The 24,487-nt window shown below is 47.1% G+C and overlaps 1 protein-coding gene across 2 annotated transcripts in view; it reads left to right on the forward strand.

Annotated features, from left to right (window-relative positions):
• The window catches only part of DVL1 (dishevelled segment polarity protein 1), a 101,712-nt gene that overhangs the window by 36,595 nt on the left and 40,630 nt on the right, over positions 1 to 24,487 (forward strand). For both annotated transcript variants that reach the window (XM_035121026.2, XM_035121027.2), the window contains exons 3-4: positions 9,139 to 9,260; positions 20,611 to 20,723. In XM_035121026.2, the coding sequence (XP_034976917.2) occupies positions 9,139 to 9,260; positions 20,611 to 20,723 (235 nt within the window). The remainder of the gene's footprint in view (positions 1 to 9,138; positions 9,261 to 20,610; positions 20,724 to 24,487) is intronic.

Consider the following 24,487-nt stretch of genomic DNA (forward strand, 5'->3'; position numbering starts at 1 on the left):
AATCATTTTTCTGGGATGCTTTTACCAAACATTTCTTCAGACCTGTACTAGCTCTTGAGTTGTATCCCTAGCTACTTCTACTCAGAGAGTAGCTAGTGAACATGGCTAATTACGGTCCATACATTTCAGTGGGTTTACTCTTGAGTAGAGTTAGTTGGCTATAACCCCTTGTCCCTAGCATCATTACTTGGCGGTTACTGAGGGCTGTTGGGTAGACTTCAAACTCATTTGCTAGACGCTTTTTATGAAATAATGTGTGGCAGTTTTAGAAATTCAGATTATAAAAGCCAGGCTCCAAATAGCTCCTTTAACCAGGGTTACAGTCACCAACACACAATCCCTAGTTGCCATTTTGGGGCCAGACGGCTCGAAAGCCATATTTTTCAATACAACTTTTTGGCTCCTGAAAGTACTTCTGATTGTGCAGATAAAATGCAACAGATAGAATTCTCCAGGATGTGTTGCTAGTGTGTGAAAACTGTCAAGATCCAAGGATCCCCAGGCATGCACCTCCAGGTGGTGGGGTGGAGACAACAGGCACCATCCTGGTGCCTGGGCATCTTCACTTGGTTGAAAGTGGCCAATAGCCCAGGTGCAAAAATGCTCAAAATGTGGATTTTGAACACTGATGTGTGGTTTATGGCAATTGCACACAAGGGCTTTGTTGTCTCTGGTACTCCTTGCTTCAGCGGTGGGAAACCTTGTGCTCCTCTAGATGATGCCCAGCTTCCCATCAGCCCCAGCCAGCATGGCTAATGGTCAGGGATGATGGGAGTTGTAGTCCACCAACTTCTGCGAGAGTCATGGATTCCTCATCGCTGTTCTGCTTTGAACAAAGGAAGTTGCCGTATTCCAGGCTGGAGGCCCAGCTAGCCCAGGATCCAATCAAATTCCTCCAGGGTGCCCACAGGTGCATGGCATGAAGGCAACAGCCCTCCCTCACTGTTAGTCATAAGAACCTTAAAGGAGCTCTGCTGGATCAGGCCAGTGGCCCATCTAGTCCAGCGTCCTGTTCTCACATTGTCCAACCAGCTGCCCCAGCCGAAATCCCACAAACAAGACCTGAGCACTTGTGATTCCCTGCAGCTGTTATACAGAGGCAGAACATTGCCAGTATGGCTAGTAGCCATTGATAAGCCTTGCGTTCACTGAGAGTTCCTGCTGGCATCGTAGAGAACTTCTCCTTTTTCTTCTGCTCAGCACCACGGACAAAGCCACAACGCCTCCTGCTCTTGAAGGAGTTGGCGTGCCTTCGTGACTCACAGCGAGAAGCATCCGCAACTGAAGATCAGGTTGTCTCTGGAGTTTCTGCCTTGAATAGGAGCTGTAGGTGGTGTCTCCCAAGCTATTTTGCCATTTGGACTCCTTGCCCTTGGTTTATTCTCCTCCCTTCGTGTTTTGAAGGACCAAGCAGTTTGCCAGAGGCCGAGTGTCATCCTTCACCCATAGTGGTGCAAAAAAATAAATTAATTAATAAAGATTTGTGGAATGAAAAGTTACAGGATTTCAGCAGTGAGAATTAGAGGACATTCACTGGCTGGAAACGAAGCCGTGTTTTCCTCCCTGAAACATTTGCAGGCTCAAACAGCATCGAAAGCGGGATTGTGGACCATTGTGTGCTCAAATAATCATGAATCCACAATAAAGAGGGGGTTTTGGAGGAGATCTGGGGGTTGCCCATGTGACTATTTTCTGTAAGAAGACCCAAAAAGTAATTGGCCCCAGAGCAGCGTCAGGGAGGGAAGATGGAGCCAATGAATGAAATGAAAAGATTAAAACGTTTGCCTAATTCCAGGGGGACTGCTTTTCTCATCTGTCCAAAGCAGTAGCTTGAGGTCAGAAATCAAGATGACATAAAGTTGCAGCGCCAAGTTGCTAGCTTCTGTAGTTAAATTTTAAATTACCCTTTCCTCAGGATCTTAACGATTCACCCGCATGCTGACTTTTGGGGTAGTGCGTAAGTTTGTTTCAATCACTTCACTTCATCAGCTTCTTTTTAAAGCTACTCTGTCAATTACAAATAGGTTTGATTTTTTTTATTTAAAAAATCATTATAATATCCCTGCAGAGGACTGCTGTCAGCAATAAAATATCTGAGTTGTATCCATTGCTAATCCTACTCAGAGGAGGTCCATCAACACGCCTTAAGGACGGTCTGGATTCTTACACTCCACCTCAATCATCGAGATCCTCCAAAGGCCTGCTTTTGGTGGTTCCACATGCCCCTCTTGGCCTTTACTAGGAACTGAGACTTTAGTGGAGCAGGCCATGCCCTGTGGAACTCCCTGCCAGTGGAGGTTTGGCAGGAATCATCCAGGCATGGTGTTTAGGGAGCCTTTTTGCAATATGAATTTTCTCTTTTCAACCATTCAGCATTTAATGATGTTTTATTGATCGCAGGGATGCTTTTTTTGCTTATTTTATTACCGTATATGTTTTAAACCCCTGGGTGGATATATTTATGAAGGTGCGGGTTATAAATATTTAAATAAATAACTCGTGTTCATTAATGTCAACAGGTCTACTTTGGGTAGAGCTTAGTTTGACACAGATTGTTTCCTCCTACGAAGACTGGTGCAGATCGAACTTTGCTTGGTTAGGAAGGGCAAGTGTGTGTTCCTAGCCTCTTCCTCTCCTGCTTAAAAACTTGCTCCTTAATTTTCAATTTTGGCACTATTTATATATCCTGCTGCTCAGTTGGGAAAAAAAAGCTCCCAGAGCAGTTTTCAGATAAAATGAAAACAAGCAAGATAGTCCTTGGCCCTCAGGCTTAAGGAAAGAAGTGATGGGGAGGGAGGGGTGGGGAAGGCAAACACAGGAACTGGTTCCGATTAGCATGCTGTCTGCACTGGTGTGTGGGGCCAAGTGGCTCATTCCAAACCCACTTCTAACTGCAACTGCACGCTGCGGTTCAGAGCAAACCATGGTTTGTGAAAAATGCCGGAGCAGTTGTTAAGCATTATTAGTTAAGCATTATTAGTCCGGGGGGGGGGGGGCTAAATGGAAATTCATGCGCAGAAATGGGCAAGGAAACTGCAGAGAGCTCCTCGTCTCCTAGCCCTTGAAGGACCAGATGCGCAGCCTGGGAGTCATTTTGGACTCGCAGCTGTCCATAGAGGCACAGGTTAATTCTGTGTCCAGGGCGGCTGTCTACCAGCTCCATCTGGTACGCAGGCTGAGACCCTACCTGCCCGCAGACCGTCTCACCAGAGTGGTACATGCTCTAGTTATCTCCCGCTTGGACTACTGCAATGCGTTCTACGTGGGGCTACCTTTGAAGGTGACCCGGAAACTACAACTAATCCAGAATGCGGCAGCTAGACTGGTGACTGGGAGCGGCCGCCGAGACCACATAACACCGGTCCTAAGAGACCTACATTGGCTCCCAGTATGTTTCCGAGCACAATTCAAAGTGTTGGTGCTGACTTTTAAAGCCCTAAACGGTCTCGGTCCTATATACCTGAAGGAGCGTCTCCACCCCCATTGTTCAGCCTGGACACTGAGATCCAGCGCCAAGGGCCTATTGGCGGTTCCCTCACTGCGAGAAGCAAAGCTACAGGGAACCAGGCAGAGGGCCTTCTCGGTAGTGGCACCCGCCCTGTGGAACGCCCTCCCATCGGAGGTCAAGGAGATAAACAACTATCTGACATTTAGAAAACACCTAAAGGCAGCCCTGTTTAGGGAAGTTTTTAATCTCTGATATTTTAATGTATTTTGGTATTTGTTGGAAGCTGCCCAGAGTGGCGGGGGAAACCCAGCCAGATGGGCGGGGTATTAATAATAATAATAATAATAATAATAATAATAATAATAATAATAACCATGAATAGGAGTATCTGAAGAAGTGTGCCTGCACACAAAACCTCATACCAATGACAAACTTAGCTGGTCTGTAAGGTGCTGCTGGAAGGAATTTTTTTTATTTTGTTTCATGAATAGGAGTGCAGCCAGCCAGTGTTATATCTACGCCAGTCCTTATTCATGATGCTCACCAATAAAATTCTGAGATCAAAAGCTTTACAATTCACCTTCCATTATTTTTCCACCAAATTCCTGAGCAGTTCATTAAACCCTGCGTCCTCCTTAACTTTATAAGTTGGCCTAGCAGGATTGGGACCACCTCGGCCAGTCCACGCCCTTCCACCATCGAGGGCTCTCTCTGTGTGTGTGTGCTGTTCACGACCTCCGTTGCCTCTTGATAGCTCCTGAAAAGGCAGCCCCATTTTCTTTCCTCCGACAATCCAGGCCCAGCCACCCTGCTGGGGCCAGCTCTTTTTCCTTGTGAAAAGAATTAAGCTGGCTCACTGCGTGCTGATTCTGAGAGGAGCCGAGTCGCTGGCTGATGATGGCAGGTTGCGCACAGTGGGTTGACCATTGTAGGCCATTCTGCCTTATTTCCAAGGGAGGCACCGCATTAACGGCGCATCTCTTCCCCGATTGGCTTCCTTGGGATTGACACGGCTCCCAATTGGTTTGCGGTGATGTCATGCTTCATTTTTCTCCGGCTCCGGCATTCTGGTGCCCATTATCAGAGGCGTTAAAAAAAAAACCAACGATATATACTTAGTCTCCTTTTGTGCACATGGATGCTTAACAGGCCCACTGCCCCATGCGGTTGTGATTTTAATGAAAATAAATTTTTAAAAAATCCATTCAACTTAGTATTGGATTGAGAGTCGCCACAGGGAGGGGCCCGCTAAATTTGCTTGGGTAATGCATCACTTGAGCGTCAGCGGCTGGGCGAACACATTGTGGAAATTGTATTTCATTGTAAGAGGTGGGTGAAAGTCTTAATTCAGGGAGGACGTCGGCATCCAAATCACACATTACGTCAAACTGTGGCTTGTCATGGGCTGTCAATCCAACTAAGTTCACCTTCACAGCATACATTTGAAGTATATGATTACCACTTTAAACAGCCATGGCTTCCCCTGAAGAATTCTGGAACTTGCAGTCTGTTAAGGGTGCTGAGGGTTGTTAGGTGACCCCCTGCTCCCCACACGGAACTACAATTCCCAGAGTTCCCTGTGAAGAGGGATTGATTGTTAAGCCACTCTGGGAATTGTAGTTCTGTGGGGGGAATCGAGGGGGTCACCTAACAACTCTCAGTACCCTTAACAAACTACAGCTCCCAGAATTCTGGGGAGGGGGTGAAGACATGGTTGTTTTAACTAGTGTCATAGTGCTTCAAATATATGATGTCAATGCGGCCTAATGTCCCACTTAGAATAAACCAATTGAAATTATCGGTCTTATGTTAGTCACAGTCAGTATGTCTACTCAGACTAGAACTAGCATTGGGCACAACCCAGACATACAATGAAAAAATGTGAGCTGAATTCTTTGTGTGTAAAAACATAGAGAGCTGCTTTATATCGTCCACAGCCATTATTCCATTTATCTCAGTCTTGTCTACACTGACCGGCAGATGCTGTCCAGGATTTGAGGCAGGAGTCTTTTCCCAGCCCTGCCTGGAGATGCTGGGGAGTGATTGTGCCTTTTAAAATAGAGTACAGTAAGCCCACAATTGGGGGACGCTGGTGGCGCTGTGGGTTAAACCACAGAGCCTAGGGCTTGCCGATCAGAAGGTCAGCAGTTCGAATCCCCGTGATGGGGTGAGCTCCCGTTGCTCGGTCCCTGCTCCTGCCAACCTAGCAGTTTGAAAGCACATCAAAGTGCAAGTAGATAAATAGGTACTGCTATGGCGGGAAGGTAAACGGCGTTTCCGTGCGCTGCTCTGGTTCGCCAGAAGCGGCTTAGTCATGCTGGCTACATGACCTGGAAGCTGTACGCCGGCTCCTTTGGCCAATAGAGCCAGATGAGCGCCGCAGAGCAACCCCAGAGTTGCAGGACCTAATGGTCAGGGGTCCCTTTACCTTTACCAAGCCCACAATTTACATGGGCCTTACGTTCCTGGGACCGTGCCTAAAACCCAAATCAAGTACAGTTGTGTCTTGGTTCTCGAACAGGATGCATTCCGGCAGTCCGTTTGACTTCCAGAACTGTTTAAAAACCAAGATGCGGCTTCCGATTGGCTACTGGACATTCAGCTTCCAAAAATCGTTCGAAAACCGGAACACTCATTTCCGGTTTTCGATCATTCGGGAGCCAAAATGTATGTTCCAAGGTGTTCGGCAACCAAGGTACGACTGTATAATCAAAACCTATTGGGTTCAATGGTGGGTGGAATTGCCAAAGTCATTTTTCCTGGACCACGTGCCCTTTCCGCTACTTAAAAAAACAAACCCACTCATATAAAACGGAATGTGCACAAGTTAAATGTGTACAAGTTGCAGGCTTACTGCGAGGATGGAAGGATCGATCAATGTCACTTCTTTCTGTTTCTTATTTTTCCAATCTAAAATTCAATCTTAAAATTGTCCTTTAGCAATTTGCTTTTTAAAAAAGTCCTCATTTATTATCCTACTACATTTTTGGTTGCAATCTTGCCTAATGCACACTTTTGCGAAGCAATTTCTCTTCATTGTGCATTTTTGTAGGCTTGCTTTTTTCTTTTTTCTTTTGCTTTGCAACGTTATTGTTGTGGTTGTTGTTATTTATTAATTACCCGCTCTTCACCTAAGCTTCCAGGGCAGCTTGCAACATGAAAACACAGTATTAAAAACATTTTAAAATAGCTTATGATCATGAAAACAAGGTGGGCCCTCAAAATACACATCTCAAAAGCTAGGGTGAAGAGATTCGTTGTCAGTATTCTCCGGAAGAAGTGCAAATCTTGAAGAATGGCGGTGCTTCAGTTTGCATATTGTTTATGAAAGTGCAAATTTGGAAAATTTTGGCTCTGCTGGCTGGGGCCGATGGAAGTTGTGGTCCAACCACATTAGGGGAGTGCCATGTGGGTTAACCTTGCTTTAAGCTGCCTCAATGCTTTTCGTCTTTCCTCCTCCGTCTTTTTCTGCTCTTGACGAAGGCAGGCGACGTCAGCAGAAAAAGGTGCCTGTCTTTCTCTCCAAAGCAGTAGAATGTGATGTCTTAGAAAAGTTTTTCTTTTTAGATTCTGAGATGAGCCCAACAGGGAGGAAAGTCACTTGTGTGACTCTTGCACGATCCTTCCCTTGATTTTCTCTTTTTAAAAGATTGTACAGATATTTCCATCAGTCAAAGAGCACCTTGGGGAGGGACAGCCTTTTCTGCTTTCTGTTCATCCGTCTCATCAACCTGCCTCCCTGACTTACCTTTTTCCCATTAACGGTTCCCTTCTGCGCCAGCTACAGGATTGCCAATTTCACCAAGGGCCGGCATAATCTTATTCTTTCTCTGTTTCCCTGATGGCTCTCATTTTGGGAGATGGGCTTGTCTCTGATGAGAAACATATTGCCATTTTAGGCTATTCTAGGGGGAACAAAAAGTCTCCATAATTCATGCCTTTTGTGGCTGTCTTGTCTGTGTGATATATTCTTTTCCCATTCCCTTCCTACCCCTTGGCTTTATGCAGTTCGCTTTCCCCCAACGGCTTGCTGTCATCTATGATTTCACTTTGGAAATGTAGCTGGTTGCTGAACGAACTAATTAAAATTGGGGAAATGTGCCAGTCGACAGAAGCTCAACTTGGTGTTGCAACTTGGTGGCCAGCGGAGGTGGGCATTGGGGTACCTCCCGACTGTCAGTATGTCATGGGTGTGTGTTCAGGCATATACTAGAATGTTAAGTTTGCACGTTCAAAGTGTTTTGAAGTGCTCTGTTGTCCTAATGCAAGAAATCTACTTAACAACAAAAAAGAATCAGACTTCTTGCTGTTGGGAAATGCATTGGAAAGGTGTGGACTGGACATATGACTAATGGGAAGATGTATAAGTGCTTCTCAAAGAGCGAGCAGGGAGTAAATCACACCGTTCAAAGTTGGAGCTAACTCCTTATTAGCAAAAACATGATCTTCACAGACTTGGCTGGGTGTCAGGACTAAATGAGCACAGCAGCTCATTCCCAATAGGTCTTACCCCATGAATCAGTTGCCAGGACTGTAAGTCCATGCCTCCCCACAGCCATCCAAGTCCCCTCCTCTCCAGAGCTTTCCCCCAGCAATTGGAGACTATGCCTGCATGCAGCCTGCCGCTGCTCCACCTCTTTCAGCCCTCTTCTGGTTCTGGGAGACAAAAGGGGAGGGGAGCAGCAGGAGGGAGAGACACCAGTGACTCTTCACCAGCCTGACACATCTCTTATCTCTTCGCCGCCGCCTCCCTTTCACCAGCTTCAGCTTCTGCCTCTGATTCTGGACTTCTCTCTGCCACAGAGTCACCCAGCTCACTAAGCCCTGTTACCCCTTCAGCTTCCAATACATCCTATTCCCAGTCTTCGTCCTCTGACCGCTTGTTGTCATCCCACCACCATTCCCTGGGCTCTGAGCCTTCTTCCCTTCTTGGTTCCCCAGCTGGTGGCCCCCACCACTCTTCTATGTCCAACCAGTCCATGACAGCGCCCTGCGAGCCGATCAGGATGAATGGGCATTGGACCTCCCATGAGGTCTGCTGCAACATGTTGCTAAGGCAATCATAGTGCACTAGGGGTGGGTTTATACTGGGCTATCCACATATAATTCTGCTTTATTAGTGGTTCTGCGGTGGTTTCCTGATGATAGGAGATTTATTGCCATCTGGAGGGGCAATTCTTGTACTGTACAGTCATACCTCGGGTTAAGTACGCTTCAGGTTGAATACTCCGCGGACCCATCTGGAACGGATTAATCCACTTTCCATTACTTTCAATGGGAAAGTTCGCTTCAGGTTAAGTACAGACTTCTGGAACCAATTGTGTACTTAAACCGAGGTACTTACAAGTAGGACAGAAAATAAACGGGAACATATGTGGTATGAAAGGTTACAGGATTTCAGCAAATAGGACGCACCTCCACTCATCGTTCTTTCTCTGGCCTCTGCACACTTCCTTCTCCTGCTTTTCTATGACTGAGGCAAAGGGCTACATACAGTGTTATGTTTTTCTGCAAAGATGCATTACTGTTTCAGGGGTTTGGGGTGTGTGTCTTTTTTTTAACAAAGCATTTCCCCACGTTTCTGCAAACAGGTGCAATTGAGGATCTGAGACACGCGTTGCACTTTTGGTGGTTTAAATGCAAACTGTGCCCCTGCTTCTGACTCCGTTCTCCTCTCTTGACTCTTCCAGCTGGTCCTGGCCGAGAGCTCCCATTCGGACGCCGGTTCCCAATGCACCGAGAGCCACACAGATCTTCCTCCTCCCATCGAGAGAACAGGAGGCATCGGAGACTCCCGCCCCCCTTCCTTTCAGTACGGCTCTTTAAAATATATGTATATGAATGTACTTATTAATTAATGGTTTTTTCCCCTTTGCCGCAGAGTGATCTAGGTTCTGTCACTTTGTGCCAAGCTTCTGCTACATCTGAGAGGTGTACCTATTTTTCAAAAATAAAATTGGGGCTGCCCTTTGCTCTTTTAAGCACAAAAAGGCTCTTCAAAAGAGAATATGATGAATCAATTGTGGGGAACTTGCAGCCTGTGGCTTCCCCGTTTAGCCCACAAAGCCATTTTGGCCAGGCTATGGAAACCTGTGTATATCTGACATCATATAGGGCAGGCATCCTCAAACTGCGGCCCTCCAGATGTTTTGGCCTACAACTCCCATGATCCCTAGCTAACAGGACTAGTGGTTGGGGAAGATGGGAATTGTAGTCCAAAACATATGGAGGGCTGAAGTTTGGGGATGCCTGGTCTGACATCATGTATGATATTAAGTGTGGAGCAGGTAAAGAGATGTCTGGGCCAGATCTCAGGTCCCCCAACAACCTTGCACACAGACCCTGAGGTACCAGCTGACAGTAAACTGGTCAGTGCTTGCAAAGCACCACCCACAGAACTACTCAAGCCCCAGGAATCAGCTGATAAATCAGCTGACACCGTTGTGATGTCAGGAGATTGACAGGTGGAGGCGTTCCCAAACTCCGGTATAGACATAAGAATATCCCATCCTTTCAGAAGCCTTCCCTTCTTCATTTCTGCCTGAGCTCCTTATCTGTGTGAGCCTTCCTGACTGGCAGGTGAGCATTACTTGAGTTTGGCTTATTCATTCACTGCTGCTTTGCACGCTAACTTTGTCCCTCCCCATCCCTACTAAATCCAGCAACCTGTGGAGGGCTCAGGTTCCTCTGTTCTTCCTTACAGGCAGAGTAAGAACAGACGCTTGGTTTTGGGGTGTTCTTGTATTGCATTAGGTGACTAGAAAAATCACCTGAGTGTCACCCCTTGGAAAACAAAACAGGAGGTTCAGCCTTGCAGAACTGGAAAGTCAAGAGTGCAGAGATTTTGTCCCTTCCTGGGCCATCTCTCCAGCTTTTGCTTTTTCTACTCCTGGAAAGTGTCACAGCCACTTCTGTACCTACTTTCTGCCAGCCTGATGAGGGGCGGAGAAATGGAAGGCTTGTGTTATGGCTACTGCTGCCAGGACTTCCTTCTATCCTCTCATTCTCTTGCTGCCCCCTTGTGGCTCTCCCGGGTCCTAAGCGCCTGGGCAGCTGCCGTCATGTGATCGGCTGGTCTGACTCGTTCTTTGTCTCCCGCTCACACTTCTATGTTTTCCTAGGAACACAGGGAGCCGCTGGACACCGAGTCAGGTCACTCAGTAGCTCAGTAGTGTCTACACTGTATGGCAGCCCCTCTCTCAGCTGTTCCCAGCTCTCCTTTGGAGATGCCTTTGGGGGTGGAAGCTGGGCCCTTCTGCATGCTACAGTTCTTCCCTTCAGAAAAGGGAACCTGGAAAAAACAGCCCCCGGACACCGAAAAGCCACCAAGACTGCAGCAGCTGCTGCACAAGAACCTAGTGGTCCCGGTGGACCACCTGGAAAGCCGACATCCCTCCCCAGCGACCACGTCGGATCGGCCCCAAGGACACCCGGCCACCGGCGGAGCAAAGCTCCGTGGCGCTCAGGGAAAGCTACACCGCGGAGCGCCGACGCTCCGGCGAAAAGGAGAGCGCTGAAGCCTGCATCCCGGAGCGCCGACGCTCCGGTGTAAAAGGAAAAACCCCCGAGCGCGCTGCCGCCGCCGCCACTACTCTCTCCCCCCTGGGACATAGGGAGGAGAGAGAGAGAAAAAAAAAACATACCGGAGGGGAAGGAGAGTCCCCACGTGCACCGCCGCGGCTGCGGCTGCAGCCGCCCTCTCCCCCACCGGGACGGAGGGAGAAGAAGGAGAAAGGACCCGTCCTGCTGTCCCCACCATCGCGCTCTGGACTAGCAGCCCTACCGAGGGATCCCCCACCACTAACAAGGGAGAAGAGGCGAGGTAGGAGGACAAAGGCCGTGGGGGAAACACGAGGCCAAAAAACCCAGGCCCCAGCCCAGCTCTCATCCCACCAACGAGGCCCGTCGGAAAAGACATTGCGTTTGCAATTTCTTGAATTTATTTTTATTTTTATTTTTCATTTTATTTTTTCACTCTTTTTTTTTCTTTATAAATATTTTTCCTCCAATTTTTTACTACTATCACTATTATTTCCCCCTATTTTTTCTATTTAAAAAAAAAAAAAACACTCTTTAAAACCTGATTTTTGTCGTTGCTGTCGTTTTACATATATACATATATTAATTGCTGCTCTCAACGGGCGAGACCCAGAGAGAGGCAGCGGGAGATAGAACTCCCGAAGGGAGAAAGAACACTGCTTGAGATCACCCAAGGAGATCTCTGCTTATTTTTTGTCTTCGTTTTTGTTTTGTATTGCTTCTCCCATTTTTACCAACTATCTTTTTTAGCTTTTCAATTTTTATATAACTCCCATTTTGCAATCTCTATTGTTACATTAGCCCCCCCCCCAGCACTCTCTAGTCCTTCTAATTTGGAAAACAAAATAAAAACAGGAAAGGCCCCCCCATTTCCCCCCTCCTTTTCCTCTTCCCCCCCTTTTTTTTCTAGTATCCCCCTTTTTAAGGGAGGCGCTGCCATTGCAGCCACCTCCTCCACAGAATTTTGCTTTTTTTACCCCCTTTTTGGCTCTGTCTTGTGTGTGTGTGTGCGTGCGTGTGTGTGTGTGTGTGTGTGTGTGACCTATAATTTTTATCTCCATTTTACCTTTTAAACCCACCTTACTCTTCTCCCCCCCACACCAGCATCTTTACACCACCTATAACATCCCACTCCCACCCTTAACATACAGAACCCCCCCCTTAGTTACTAATACCCAATCCCCCCCTTTATGCATTTCCCTTAACTCTCCCTCCCACCACCCCAGCCACCCCGCTTCCCGCCCCCCACATGCTTGCACGACCACTTTATTTTATTTCTTAAATCCACCCCATACCTAACCCCAGCACCTCTCTGTTTAAAAGGGGACCTCTGCCACTGCAGTCATCCCTACTTTGATTTATTGCTAATACCCCATCCCTCACACTTTCAAATACACTGTTCTCCACCCCAGCCCCAGCCCCCAACCTATACCGCACCTAAAGTGTGCCTGCTCCCCGCTCCCTCCCCCCTGATCCCCAACAACTACATACCTATACCCCCACCCACTTTCATCAACAACCCCCCAGCAAACCCTTACCCCACACCAAACCTAAAAGCACCAATACAATATACCACCACTGCTACTACTTTCCCTCCTTCCTCCCTTCCTTCCTCCCTCTCTCTACCGCCCTTTCACCCCTTCCCTCCTCCCCACTCCCCCACTTCCCTCCAACCCCCATTTACCTTCCAGTCTCCTCCCCCTCCCCCTTCTTTTTCCCTCCTCCTAAATCCCCTCTCCATCCTCTTTCCCACCCTCTGACACTATACAGTTCTGTTTAAATCTACCTGAAAACGACCCTGCCAAGCTCAAACCCTTTAATTACCTGTTGTGGCTCCACAACCCCACCTTCCACCCCCAACTGGACCCCAACACACACCCCCTGAACACACGAGGGCGCACCACTGAGGAGAACGCGAGAACTCCAGAGAAGCCTGCAATACACAACCCAGGCGACACACAAATGACCGCCTAATTCAAACGCTCTGAATAGCCACCAATCAACGCCTGATCAATCCAACAACCTAACACCACGACTCCCAATCACAACAAACCCCACTCCAAGAAGTCACCAAGCAGACCCCAAACCGAAAACCCCAGGGAAACCACGACAACACCAACCGGGAAAATGGCAAACAGCGCTGAGAACGCAACGCCTCTCCAAGAAGACGACCACCCAATGACTAAAAAAGATCAGAGGGACCTGGAAACAAGACTAATAGAGAGAATAACGAAAGAATTAACAAAACAGTTCACAAAGCAACTGGAGGACACAGTGGCCCCCCTACAGGCACAAATCAATGAACTAACATCCAAACTGGTAGCTCTGGAGAATGAGAACCAAACACAAAAAAGGGCAATAGAGCAACACCAGGAGGAAAACACACATATAAAAAAGAAACTGAACGAACTGGAAACAGAAAACGAAGAGCTGAAAATCAAACAAGCGGACCTTGAAGACCGGAATAGACGCTGCAACATCCGCTTTCGCAACTTTCCGGAAAAAGCGGAAGAGAAAAGCCCAGCGAACCTAATAGTAAGCTGGCTAAAAGACACAGTGCCAAACCTGAAAATTGAGATAGACGACCTGGAAAGGGCGCACAGAGCTCTAAGACCCATGCCAAAACCCAACGACCCCCCAAGGGACATCATCGTGTGCTTCGCACGCTACAAAAAGAAGGAAGAAATCTGGAACTACCTTAGAAATTCGACCAACCTTCAATACAAAAACAATCACATACTGGCCTTACAAGACCTGTCCCAAGACACCCTAAACCGGAGGAAAACCTTACGCCCATGCACCCGAAGCCTCCAAGAAGCAGGGATCAAATACCGTTGGGGCTTCCCCTTCCGCCTCATTGCAACAAAAAACACAGAACAATACACAGCTACCAACAAAACAGAAGCCAGGCAACTACTGAAGGACCTCGGACTCAGCACCCCACCGGAATGGCTCCAAGAGGACCCACCAAGCGTCAGCCAAGACCAAGACAATGAAACAACAGCAAATGGCTGGACAAAAGTCCAAAACAACAAGAAGAAAAAGGCAAAGAATCGAGAGCAACACAAAGCGCGCCAATACAGCCAAACAACACCATCAGGCGCGAAACCTTCCGGCCGACCGTACGACACGAGGAGCCTGACCAAGACCGACCAAGACAACACAGCACAGAGGAACGACCTTACTGCAACAACAACCGCAGCAAAATGAAGCAGCCGGAAGACATCCCAAACTGAAGGACTGGTGACTCTCCCCTCCCTCCCCTCCCCCCTAGGCTATGAACAACACTGACACCAACAACATTCTCCCCCCAGCCCCACACCCCCACAGAAACTGCCACTCCAACACCAGTCCAAACAACCTCAACCACACCCCCATCACCCAACAACTCACAACACACACCCTCAACACACACACCCCACCCATTCTAAGGAAAAATAACAAATGCAACCTACACTACCCAACCTACGATCAGGCTAAAAGATAAAACCCAATCAGCACAATGGTGGCACCAGAGAGCGCACCAACACTCACACCTACACCCTAACACAAAAATGATGTTGCTATTAATACTGGCAACATTGTTCCCAAACCTTATACCCGACATCCATGTCGCAAAGACGCTTTACATTGTCTCGCTGATCACCCCCCATCGTAAACGACAAGGGGGAAGGCCTGTCTCTGAACACGGCACTCCACATCAGCTGAGACCCAGGGCCAACCGGCCAAGGGCCGGACGGCCCAAAATACCCCAGATGAACACCTATAAGACTACACATAGGAAACTCTATACAACTTACTCCCTACTCTCTAACCCAAATCTAACTCTAACCCCACTAGCCCCCTACCCACCACACCCTAGGTCAGCGAAACCCCAATGGTTCAGTAAACAACACATAGTGAGAGACACAGGACAACCTGGACGGGTTGGCAAGGAATCGCCTTACACAACAGATAGACGTGATGGCTAGCTTAAAAGCGATTACACTAAATGTGAGGGGGTTGGGAAACCCCATTAAAAGAAAACGCATTACCTCATACATAAACACCATGAAACCACACATCACCTTCCTACAAGAAGTACACAACCCCCCCAAAGGGAACAAACTTCTGAGCGACCCCCGCTTCAGTCAACAATGGGTGGCACAAGGCTCAGGAAAGGCCCGCGGAGTAGCTGTAATACTTAATAAAGACCTAAACTTCAAAGCCACAACAGTCCTGAAGGACAAAAAGGGCAGATTCATTTTCATCAAAGGAACACTAGATGGCAAAATTAAACTGACAATCGGCTCTATATATGCCCCAAATTCAAAACAACTAGAATTCTTCCAGAAGACACTGAACAAACTTCTCTCCTTCATGGAAGGGGAAGCAATCCTAGGAGGCGACCTCAACCTAAATATGAAAGGCATATCCCTAAAAAACATCCAATCTACAACCCCATGGGCAACTTTCCTTCGTGGAAAACCCCCAATAACTAGGGACTCTTACAAGTTAATAAAACTGCTAAAAGACAGGGGTCTCTACGACATTTGGAGTGAACAAAACCCGGGAGACACTACCCACACATTCCAATCTGGACGGCATGGCACAACGTCCAGATTGGACAGCATTCTGCTCACACAGAGTCTAATCCCTTGGGTAGAATCATCAAACATAGGCAACATTAAAATCACAGATCATGCCCCAGTAGAAGTCACTATTAAAATAGGAGAGAGAACACATAATACCCCATCATGGTCCTTTAACCCCATCCTAACCACAAACAAACAAATTAGAGAAAGTCTCACAAAAACCCTCCAAAATTACTTCAAAGAAAATGATGTAGACAACATAACAACCCCCCTCCTATGGGACGCAATGAAAGCAGTCACCAGAGGAGCTTGCATAAAAGAGAAAACACTCCTTAAAAAACAAACCACCACAAAGATTAGTAAACTGGAACAAGAAATTACAACCCTCTCATCACGCTACAAACAAACAGGATCCAAAAAACTTCTTAAACTTATAGAACAAAAGAGAAGAGAAATAGATTCCCTAGAAATTAATAAAACAATGATCAACATTCTATATTCTAAACAACGCTTCTACGAATATGGAGGGAAGAACTCCAGACTATTAGCGAATAGATGCAGGAAAAGAACACTCAAAACAAGAATACACTGTATCACCAAAAAAGACGGCAACACAACATTCTCCCCCAAAGAAATAACTTCAGAATTTGCAGAATTTTACTCTAGTCTATACACATCCCACAACCCACCTGAGAAGGGAATAAAAGAATTCATAGCAGGGCTGACCATGCCTACCTTAACAGATGAAGAACAGGAATACATGGACAGGCCCATCACCCCAGAGGAAATAGACACGGTCCTAAAAAACCTGAAACCACACAAAGCCCCAGGCCCAGACGGCTTCACAGCAGAATTCTATAAGAAATTCAAAGAACCCCTAATGCCACACATGACTCGCCTATTTAACGACATCATGAAAGGGGGGCCCATCCCCCAAACCTGGACCCACTCCAAAATAGTCTCCATCCCAAAACCACTGAAGGACAATCTCAAAGTCGAATCATATCGCCCAATCTCATTAATAAACCAAGACTACAAGATATTCACATCAATCCTGGCCAACCGCTTAAAAAACTTCTTATGCAATTTAGTAGCCCCAGATCAGACTGGCTTCGTCCCTGGTCGCAATATCACAGACCCCATCAGGAAACTGCTGAACCTAATCGAACACAGCAAGGCAACCAAAACCCCACTGACAATCATGTCTCTAGACATCCTCAAGGCCTTTGATTGCCTAGAATGGAAATACCTGTTAGCAGTATTAACTAGCATGAAATTTGGCCCAAACTTTCTACAAGTCCTCAAACAAATATACTCCCAAGCCTCAGCAAAATGCAGAATCAACAACATAGACTCCAATAGCATAAAAATCCAAAGGGGCACAAAACAAGGATGCCCACTATCACCCTTCCTATTTATACTGGCCCTAGAACCGCTAGCAATCCGAATCCGTGCAGCCACAGACATCAAAGGAGTGGAAATAAAAGGCAGAACATATAAAATAGGGCTCTTTGCAGATGACCTAATGGTCACAACATCAGACCCCTTAAACACAGCAATCTCCCTAACCAGAGAACTCAACACATTCGCAACGGTGTCAGGCCTGCGAGTAAACTTTGCAAAATCAGAAGCCATGTGCTTCAACACTCCTCCCCACACCCAGAAAGAACTCACTAATATCACCAAAATAAAACTCTGCCACACCAAGTTCAGATACCTAGGGGTACAAATAACCAAAAATCTCAACAAATTATACCTACACAACTATAAACCCTTGTGGCGACAAATAAACAAAGACCTGAAGAGATGGGACACCATGAATTTCACCCTCTCAGATAAAATGGCAATGATCAAAATGATCACCCTCCCAAAATTAACCTACTTATTCCAAACCCTCCCAGTCTGGATCCCCCCAATTCAACTCCGCAGATGGCAGAGAAAACTGCACTCCTTCATCTTCTCACATAAAAAACCAAGAATAAGCACCAAATACCTGCACCTCCCCACCTCACAAGGAGGATGGGGAATCCCTAACATAGAAACATATTACAGGGCCAATCAAATACGACATATAATCCCGTATATACTGGAAGATGAGACAAAACAATGGATACACTTAGAGAGAGACACAATTGAGAATATCAGCACCACAGCATACCCATTCTTCCCAAACAAACTAAGAAGGATCCCCACAACACTTAATAGGTACACACAAACCATGTTCAAAGCATGGAAAACAGAAACGGACAAACTAACCCCAACCACATCCCCACTACTCCCCCTGGTCTACCATCCATTATTCCACCAGGCAGCACAAAACATCCAAACTAAAACTTGGCAAACCAAAGGCCTATATCGCCTAACAGACTTCTATAAAAATAACATACCTCTGACAACACGAGAAATACAGGATAAACTAGAAGACACCCAAATACCCTGGTTAGCACAACACCAATTACATGCCCTCTTAAACAAGCCAGTAATAAAATCAGCAGCAACAAGACCCCTGACACCTTTTGAAAACCTCCTTCTAACGACAAAGGGTCACGGCAAAGGGATGGTATCTGCAATATATAAAATACTGCACCAAAATTCCACAAACTCAGACGCAATAAAAAAACAATGGGAAGAAGATATAGGCTATGAAATCAACCCCACTCAATGGACCAGAATGTGGTCTAAACCCCCATTTAAATCCATATCAGCAAAAAGGAAAGAACTCACTCTGAAAACCATCTACAGGTGGTACCTAACACCACGAAAACTAGCACTAATACGCCCAGGAACCTCATCAAAATGCTGGAGAGGATGCACATCAACAGGCACATATTTCCACATGTGGTGGGAATGCCCCAAAGCCCAACAATTCTGGAGAACAACCGTAAGAGAAGTAGGTAAAATAACCCAACAAACATTAGAACTTACCCCAGAACTGGCCTTGCTAAACATCTTCCAGGACAATAATGCCCACCTACATCACAAAGAACTCATAACCCACTTACTCTCAGCTACCAGAAACACCATAACCAGACACTGGAAAGACCTGGCAGGAGTAAACATAGACCAATGGTACCAGACGGTATGGGAAATAGCCCTATTAGAAAAATTAACCAATAAGTTGAAATTGACACGGGGTCAAATAGAAGAAGACGGCTTCACCCCAGTATGGTTCCCCTTTATCACATACACAGCGCAACACGACAACGACAGAAATCCACCAACAGCATACAAATCAATATGGCTAACCTGACCCGCCCACCCTACTCACATAAAACAGACCACCACAGCCAACCACAAAAGAAAACTATATCCTAGGCCAACCCCAACAACTCTCACCATCAAAGGAAAACAAATGCACAACAAAGAACCTGCACAACCAATGCTGACAAACCCCCCCCAACACACTTTAAGTAAACTAGAAACATTGTCACACTACCCCCACCCCCTTCCCTTATCTACCGTTCTCCCCCTTTTCCTCCCCAATGTCTCAACAATTGAAACTGATCTGTAAAAATGCTATGAGAGACACTGCCCATGTCTTTGTAAACTGAGAAAACCTTTAATAAAAATAAATTAAAAAAAAAAAAAAAGAAAAAAGAAAAGGGAACCTGGAAGCTGCATTATACTGAATCAGATCATTTTTAGTAATAATATGTCCAGCTAGCTCAGTATTGTCTGGCAGCAGCTCTCCTGGGTTTGAGATACAGTAGAGGGTATTCCCAGCCCTCCCTAGAGATGCTGGGAGTTTGAACCTGGGTCCTTCCTCATGCAAAGCAGATCATAGAATCATACTGTTGTAGAGTTGGAAGGAACCATGAGGGTCATCTAGCCCAACCCCCTGCAACGCAGGAACCTTTTTGCCCAACGTGGCTCTCGAGCCCACGACCTTGAGATTAAGAGTCTTGTGCACTACAGATAGAGGTACTCAGCCACTGAGCTTCCTCCCAAGCTGATTTCTCCCTCCAGTCCAGTATTGACTGCTCTTTACAGGTAGCAGCTCTGCAGGCCACCCTGCTCATATTTTACATTGGAGGCACCAATGAACTCACGTTTTGGACCTTCTGCCTGCAAACCAATATTCTATTCCAGGCATAGGCAAACTCCGGCCCTCCAGATGTTTGGGACTACAATTCCCATCATCCCTAGCTAACAGGACCAGTGGTAAGGGATGATGGGAATTGTAGTCTCAAACATCTGGAGGGCCGGAGTTTGCCTATTCTATTCTATTCTATTCTATTCTACATTTCTATCCAGGAAGCTCAAAAGTGGCGTACATGGCTTCTCCCCTCTTCTCCATTTTGTCCTCACAGCAGCCTTGTGAGGTAGGTCTGAGAGATAAGAGCGGCCAGCCCGAGGTCACCCAGTGAGTTTCATGACTGAGTGAGGGGGGTGGGATTTGAACTCTGGTCCTCCCAGGTTCCTGTCTACGATTCTTAACCGTTGCACCAAACTGACTACACCAAACGGACTGAGTTTTAGATCCCCGCCCTCTGCAAAAAGAAAAAGAGAAGTGCATTTGTTACCACTGTGAAAACTGACCTACTGCAAACCACTCGCCTTACCCCCACATGTTAGGGTTAGTTCACTCGCCTTACCCCCACACATACCAAGTCTACAGGACTAGCTGCCCAGTGTGTCATTCCAGCCCAGAAACAACTTCTGGTCACTAGATGGCGCTGCTGAGACAGATTGATTGCAGGGTTGGCACCAAGAGAACAACTCTGGTCTTTTTGCATGAGATGGAAAAACAGGGGCCGTATCTAAGGGGGTTAGAATGTCATTTTAGGGCCGGGGGAGCTGCATGCCTCGTGGGGTATGTATTAAAATATGGTTGCCCGCCTATAAGAAACGGCTGCCGTTCTCTATCCACACCTGAGATGGCACTGTATGGTGAGGACTGTACCGTATGCCCGACTGAATGCTTTTGAAACTGTTTTGGATCCAATTGCAACAGACACGCAAAATGAACCCCGCCGGGGTTTTGGGCAAAACGGTATGCAGTCTTGTTTCGAACGCCGGTCACGCCTTGTGCTCTCTTCATTCCTGCAGCCCAAACGCTGCAAGCAGCCGAGATGGACTGGACAACGAGACGGGGACGGAGTCCGTCATCAGCCACAGGAGGGACCGACACCGGCGGAGGAACCGAGAGGGCCACGAAGATGGTAAGTTGGCACTCCCTTGCTTTGTTCTCTTTGAGGGTCCCCTCAGCCGTTGTCGCCAGCTTCTTTTGCAGAGATCGACCTCAAATATTGGCTTGGGGATTGTGCAAAACACAAATGAATTGCATCACACCGGCAAGTATCACATAGCCTTCCGTGGGCTGCTTATTTGCACTGCCAAGGACGGGTCAGCTGATAGCACATCAGTGCCGGTGCCGCCTGGTTGGCGCTGACCCAGGACACAGGGCCTTCTTGATGGCAGTTTTCTGTTTTGTGGAATGCCCAGCCAACCCAGCAAGGTGCGCCTGTCCCCCTCATTATGAACGTTCGGGAGGAATGAAGACACATTCTAGTTCACCCAGGAATTTGACGGCTGGGTGGACGGTTGGGAGATAACTGGGGCTGTGTCCGGTGCTAGCCCTACTCAGAGTAGACCGTTGAAGTTAATGGACATAACTAACTTGGGCCTATTAATTTAAAGAGGCCTATTCTGAGTCAAACTCCGCTGGATACAACCCATTGCTCTTAGCGGTCTTGAAATTATTAGCTGGGAGAGTGTGTTGTTGTTCTCAAACGTTTTAAATGCGGCTTTATTTCATTTTTAACAGTATTGTTTTATGTGTTTGCCACCTTGGGCACCTTTGGGAGAAAGGATGGCTTATAAATTATTAAAATTCCTTCAGTAGCACCTTAAAGACCAACTAAGTTTATATTTTGGTATGAGAAGTGTGCATGCACACGAAAGCTCATACCAAAATATAAACTTAGTTGGTCTTTAAGGTGCTACTGAAGGAATTTTTTTATTTTGCTTCGACTCAGACCAACACGGCTACCTACCTGTAATTATAAATTATTATTATTATTATTATTATTATTATTATTATTATTATTATTATATATTGCAAGTTCAATTGTGCTATGGTGTGTGTGTGTGTGTGTGAGAATTGCAGTGTATATGTGGGGCCCACAACAATCCCACTGGTCTGCAGATGCCCGAAAGGTTTGCAAGCCCTGATCTGCCCATGTCTACCTGGAAGCTTCCATTTTGCTTTTCTTTCTTTCTTTCTTTCTTTCTTTCTTTCTTTCTTTCTTTCTTTCTTTCTTTCTTTCTTTCTTTCTTTCTTTCTTTTTTCTTTCTTTTTTCTTTCTTACATTCATTCCCCACCTCTTCTCCAGGGAGCTCAAGGTGTGGCATGCACAGTTCTACCCCCTCCTCATTTTATCTTCGCAACAACCCTGTGCGGTGGGTTAGGCCGAGAGGCAGTGACTGGCCCAAGGCTCCACCTCCTGAGCTTCGTGGCTCAGTGGGGATTCGAACTCTGGTCCTCGTCTGGCACTCTAACCACTACGCCACACTGGCATTCCGGAGCAGAGAGCGGTGATTGTGGGAAGCATGCCCTGTGCCTAATTCCCACTACAATGCATTAAGAACTCTGCCCCTGTACCTTTTATTCCCTTTTCAGTTTAATTAGCAGATACTCTGCCTGTCGCTCTGTCAGGACAGCAAGAGCTATTCAGCAGTGGAACGGACTCCCTTGGGAGGCGGTGGACTCTCCTTCCTTGGAGGTTTTTAAGCAGAGGTTGGATGGCCATCTCCCAGGGATTCTTCAGCTGAAATTCCTGCATTGCAGGGGGTTGGGCTAGATGATCCTTGGACCCTTCCATCTCTACAATTCTATAATTTGATTCCTGTGGCTGTGGTCCATTGCGTTCTCAACCCCCTTCCCTGTTGTGCGTGTGCCGCCCTCTGAAATACACACATTTGCGTTGACCTCCTGCTGTTTCACCTGCAAAGCAAGGTTCCCAAAGGCCCCTAACAAAAGATTTGTTTTGTCACTCCGGCTTGGAGGGAAGTTGGCCTTTTGCAAAGTGGTTTTCAAACCAGAGCACGTGGGAGGTTGGACAACGGAGAAATAATTACATGGAGCTGGGGTGGGCAGGCAGATGGAGGGGGGTGGAGTGATTTTGGGAAGTGTATGTTGTTGTGTCTTTGTCTCCTATCCTTTGCATTTTCCCTTTTCAGTTTAATTAGTAGATATTCTGTCTGTAGCCCTGTCTGCTTTCTTAACACTGCAAATGAGAGACGCCTTTTGTCCCAGAGTGTGTGTATGTCCTGCCTCCTCTTGAAAAAACATGCATGGTTACTGGTTGGAGAAAGTGACCAGCTCCCGTTTAAAGGGGTGTGTGTGTGTTTAATTATGAGCATGGGAGGTCTGTTCTTGGGACCCCTTCCTTGCTAGGACAAAGGTTTCTTTTTCTTTAACCACTACCACCACTTCCGTTTGCTAAGGATGAGCAAGAAAAGAGGAACTCCGTTAGGGAGGTAATTAAGAGGTGGGGTTCCCCTCCCACCCCGTCCGTGCTCAGAATGTTTTAGAGACTCTGCTGGGTGGTGTGTTGTTGGTTGTTTCCGCCCCATCCAAGTGTCAAGTGCTGACGTAATTGTTTGGATGCTGGCAGAATGGCCTGTTCCGTGGGAACCTAGGAAGCTGCCTTCTACTGAGTCAGGCCATCGGTTCGTTTATCTCAGTATTGCCTACACTGACTGGCAGCAGCTCTCCAGGGTTTCAGGCAGGGGACAACCCCAGCCCTCTCTGGGACTGGGAAAGTGGAGTAGTGCTGAACACACACTCGCTCGCTCCATTCTGGGGACCTCCAAGCAAGATCATGGTGGAAAAGGCTCTCGGTGGCTGTCTTCCAACTTCAGGACGTCTCTTGAGAAACCAGTTTTGCTGGCGAACATCGGTGGGAGAGGGACATTGGCCTCTGGTTGGGCTGCTGGAACAGTAGGCCTCTGTTCTGACCCAGCCCAGGGCTCTTCTGTACTTTTGAGTCTTGGGTAGCACCTGTTATTCACAGGTATACTTCCTCTAAGTATGGAGGTTCCATTGGGATACCGTGGCTGATAGAGCTGCCCTCCATGACTTATCAAAGCGCTTGCCGCATCAGATCCGAGTTCCATCTGGCCCCAAACGCTGCTAGCAGCTCCCCTCTGGCTTGTGGACACCTCCGCCTTCATTCCTCTATAAAGCCGCGGCATTAGGCTGTCCTTCCTAATTAGGTGTCACTTGCCAAATGGCCGGGGCTGCGCTTGGCGTCTTAATTAACTCAGATTGTCAGTTCTGAACAGAAACGCCTCCCTTGATTTCTCTCTGCCCTGGCCTCTCCGAGGTCCTTCAGGATTCGCACTCAGAAGCATTTCCATGACCCCCTCAGGCTGCCTCTGCTTCTTCCAATAAAAGCGACGGAGGCTGTGGTTCGGCCCCAGGAGAGAAATGCCATTGCCTTAATTGTCACGGCGGATCGGAAGGCCCCTTTCTCTGAAAGCCCTGGCGGCCTTTTCCGTTCTCTGATGCTGAAGTGTGAGGTGATGAAGGTCAGGCGGCCGAGGAAAGCCTTGGTCATTATCGGGGGAAAGTGACTGAAGTCACTGGAGTGGTACGGGAGAAGTGAACGCCCCGGAGGCGGAATGATTGCCTGTCTTGCTTTGGAGGGTGGAAAATGTGATGGAGACGTCCCTTGTCTTCGCAAAATGAAGGGGGCAGTAAAAAAGGCCAAAGAAGAGTGAACTTTACACTTTAGGAGCCAAGAAGAGAGGCTGGTTGTGATTCCTCCGATCACAGAATTTGCTTGTTCGGAAGGAACCACTCCTGCAGGAGCTTGTGGAACAGCATGGTTCAAGGCCCAAACCCTCTTTTTGCTCCCAGGCTCAAAAGGTGGTAGAGTGTCCTCCATCAGAGGTTTTTAAACTGAGGCTGGATGCCCAC

The sequence above is a fragment of the Zootoca vivipara genome, chromosome 6, assembly GCF_963506605.1.
Source record: "Zootoca vivipara chromosome 6, rZooViv1.1, whole genome shotgun sequence".
In the NCBI taxonomy this organism is placed as follows: domain Eukaryota; kingdom Metazoa; phylum Chordata; class Lepidosauria; order Squamata; family Lacertidae; genus Zootoca; species Zootoca vivipara.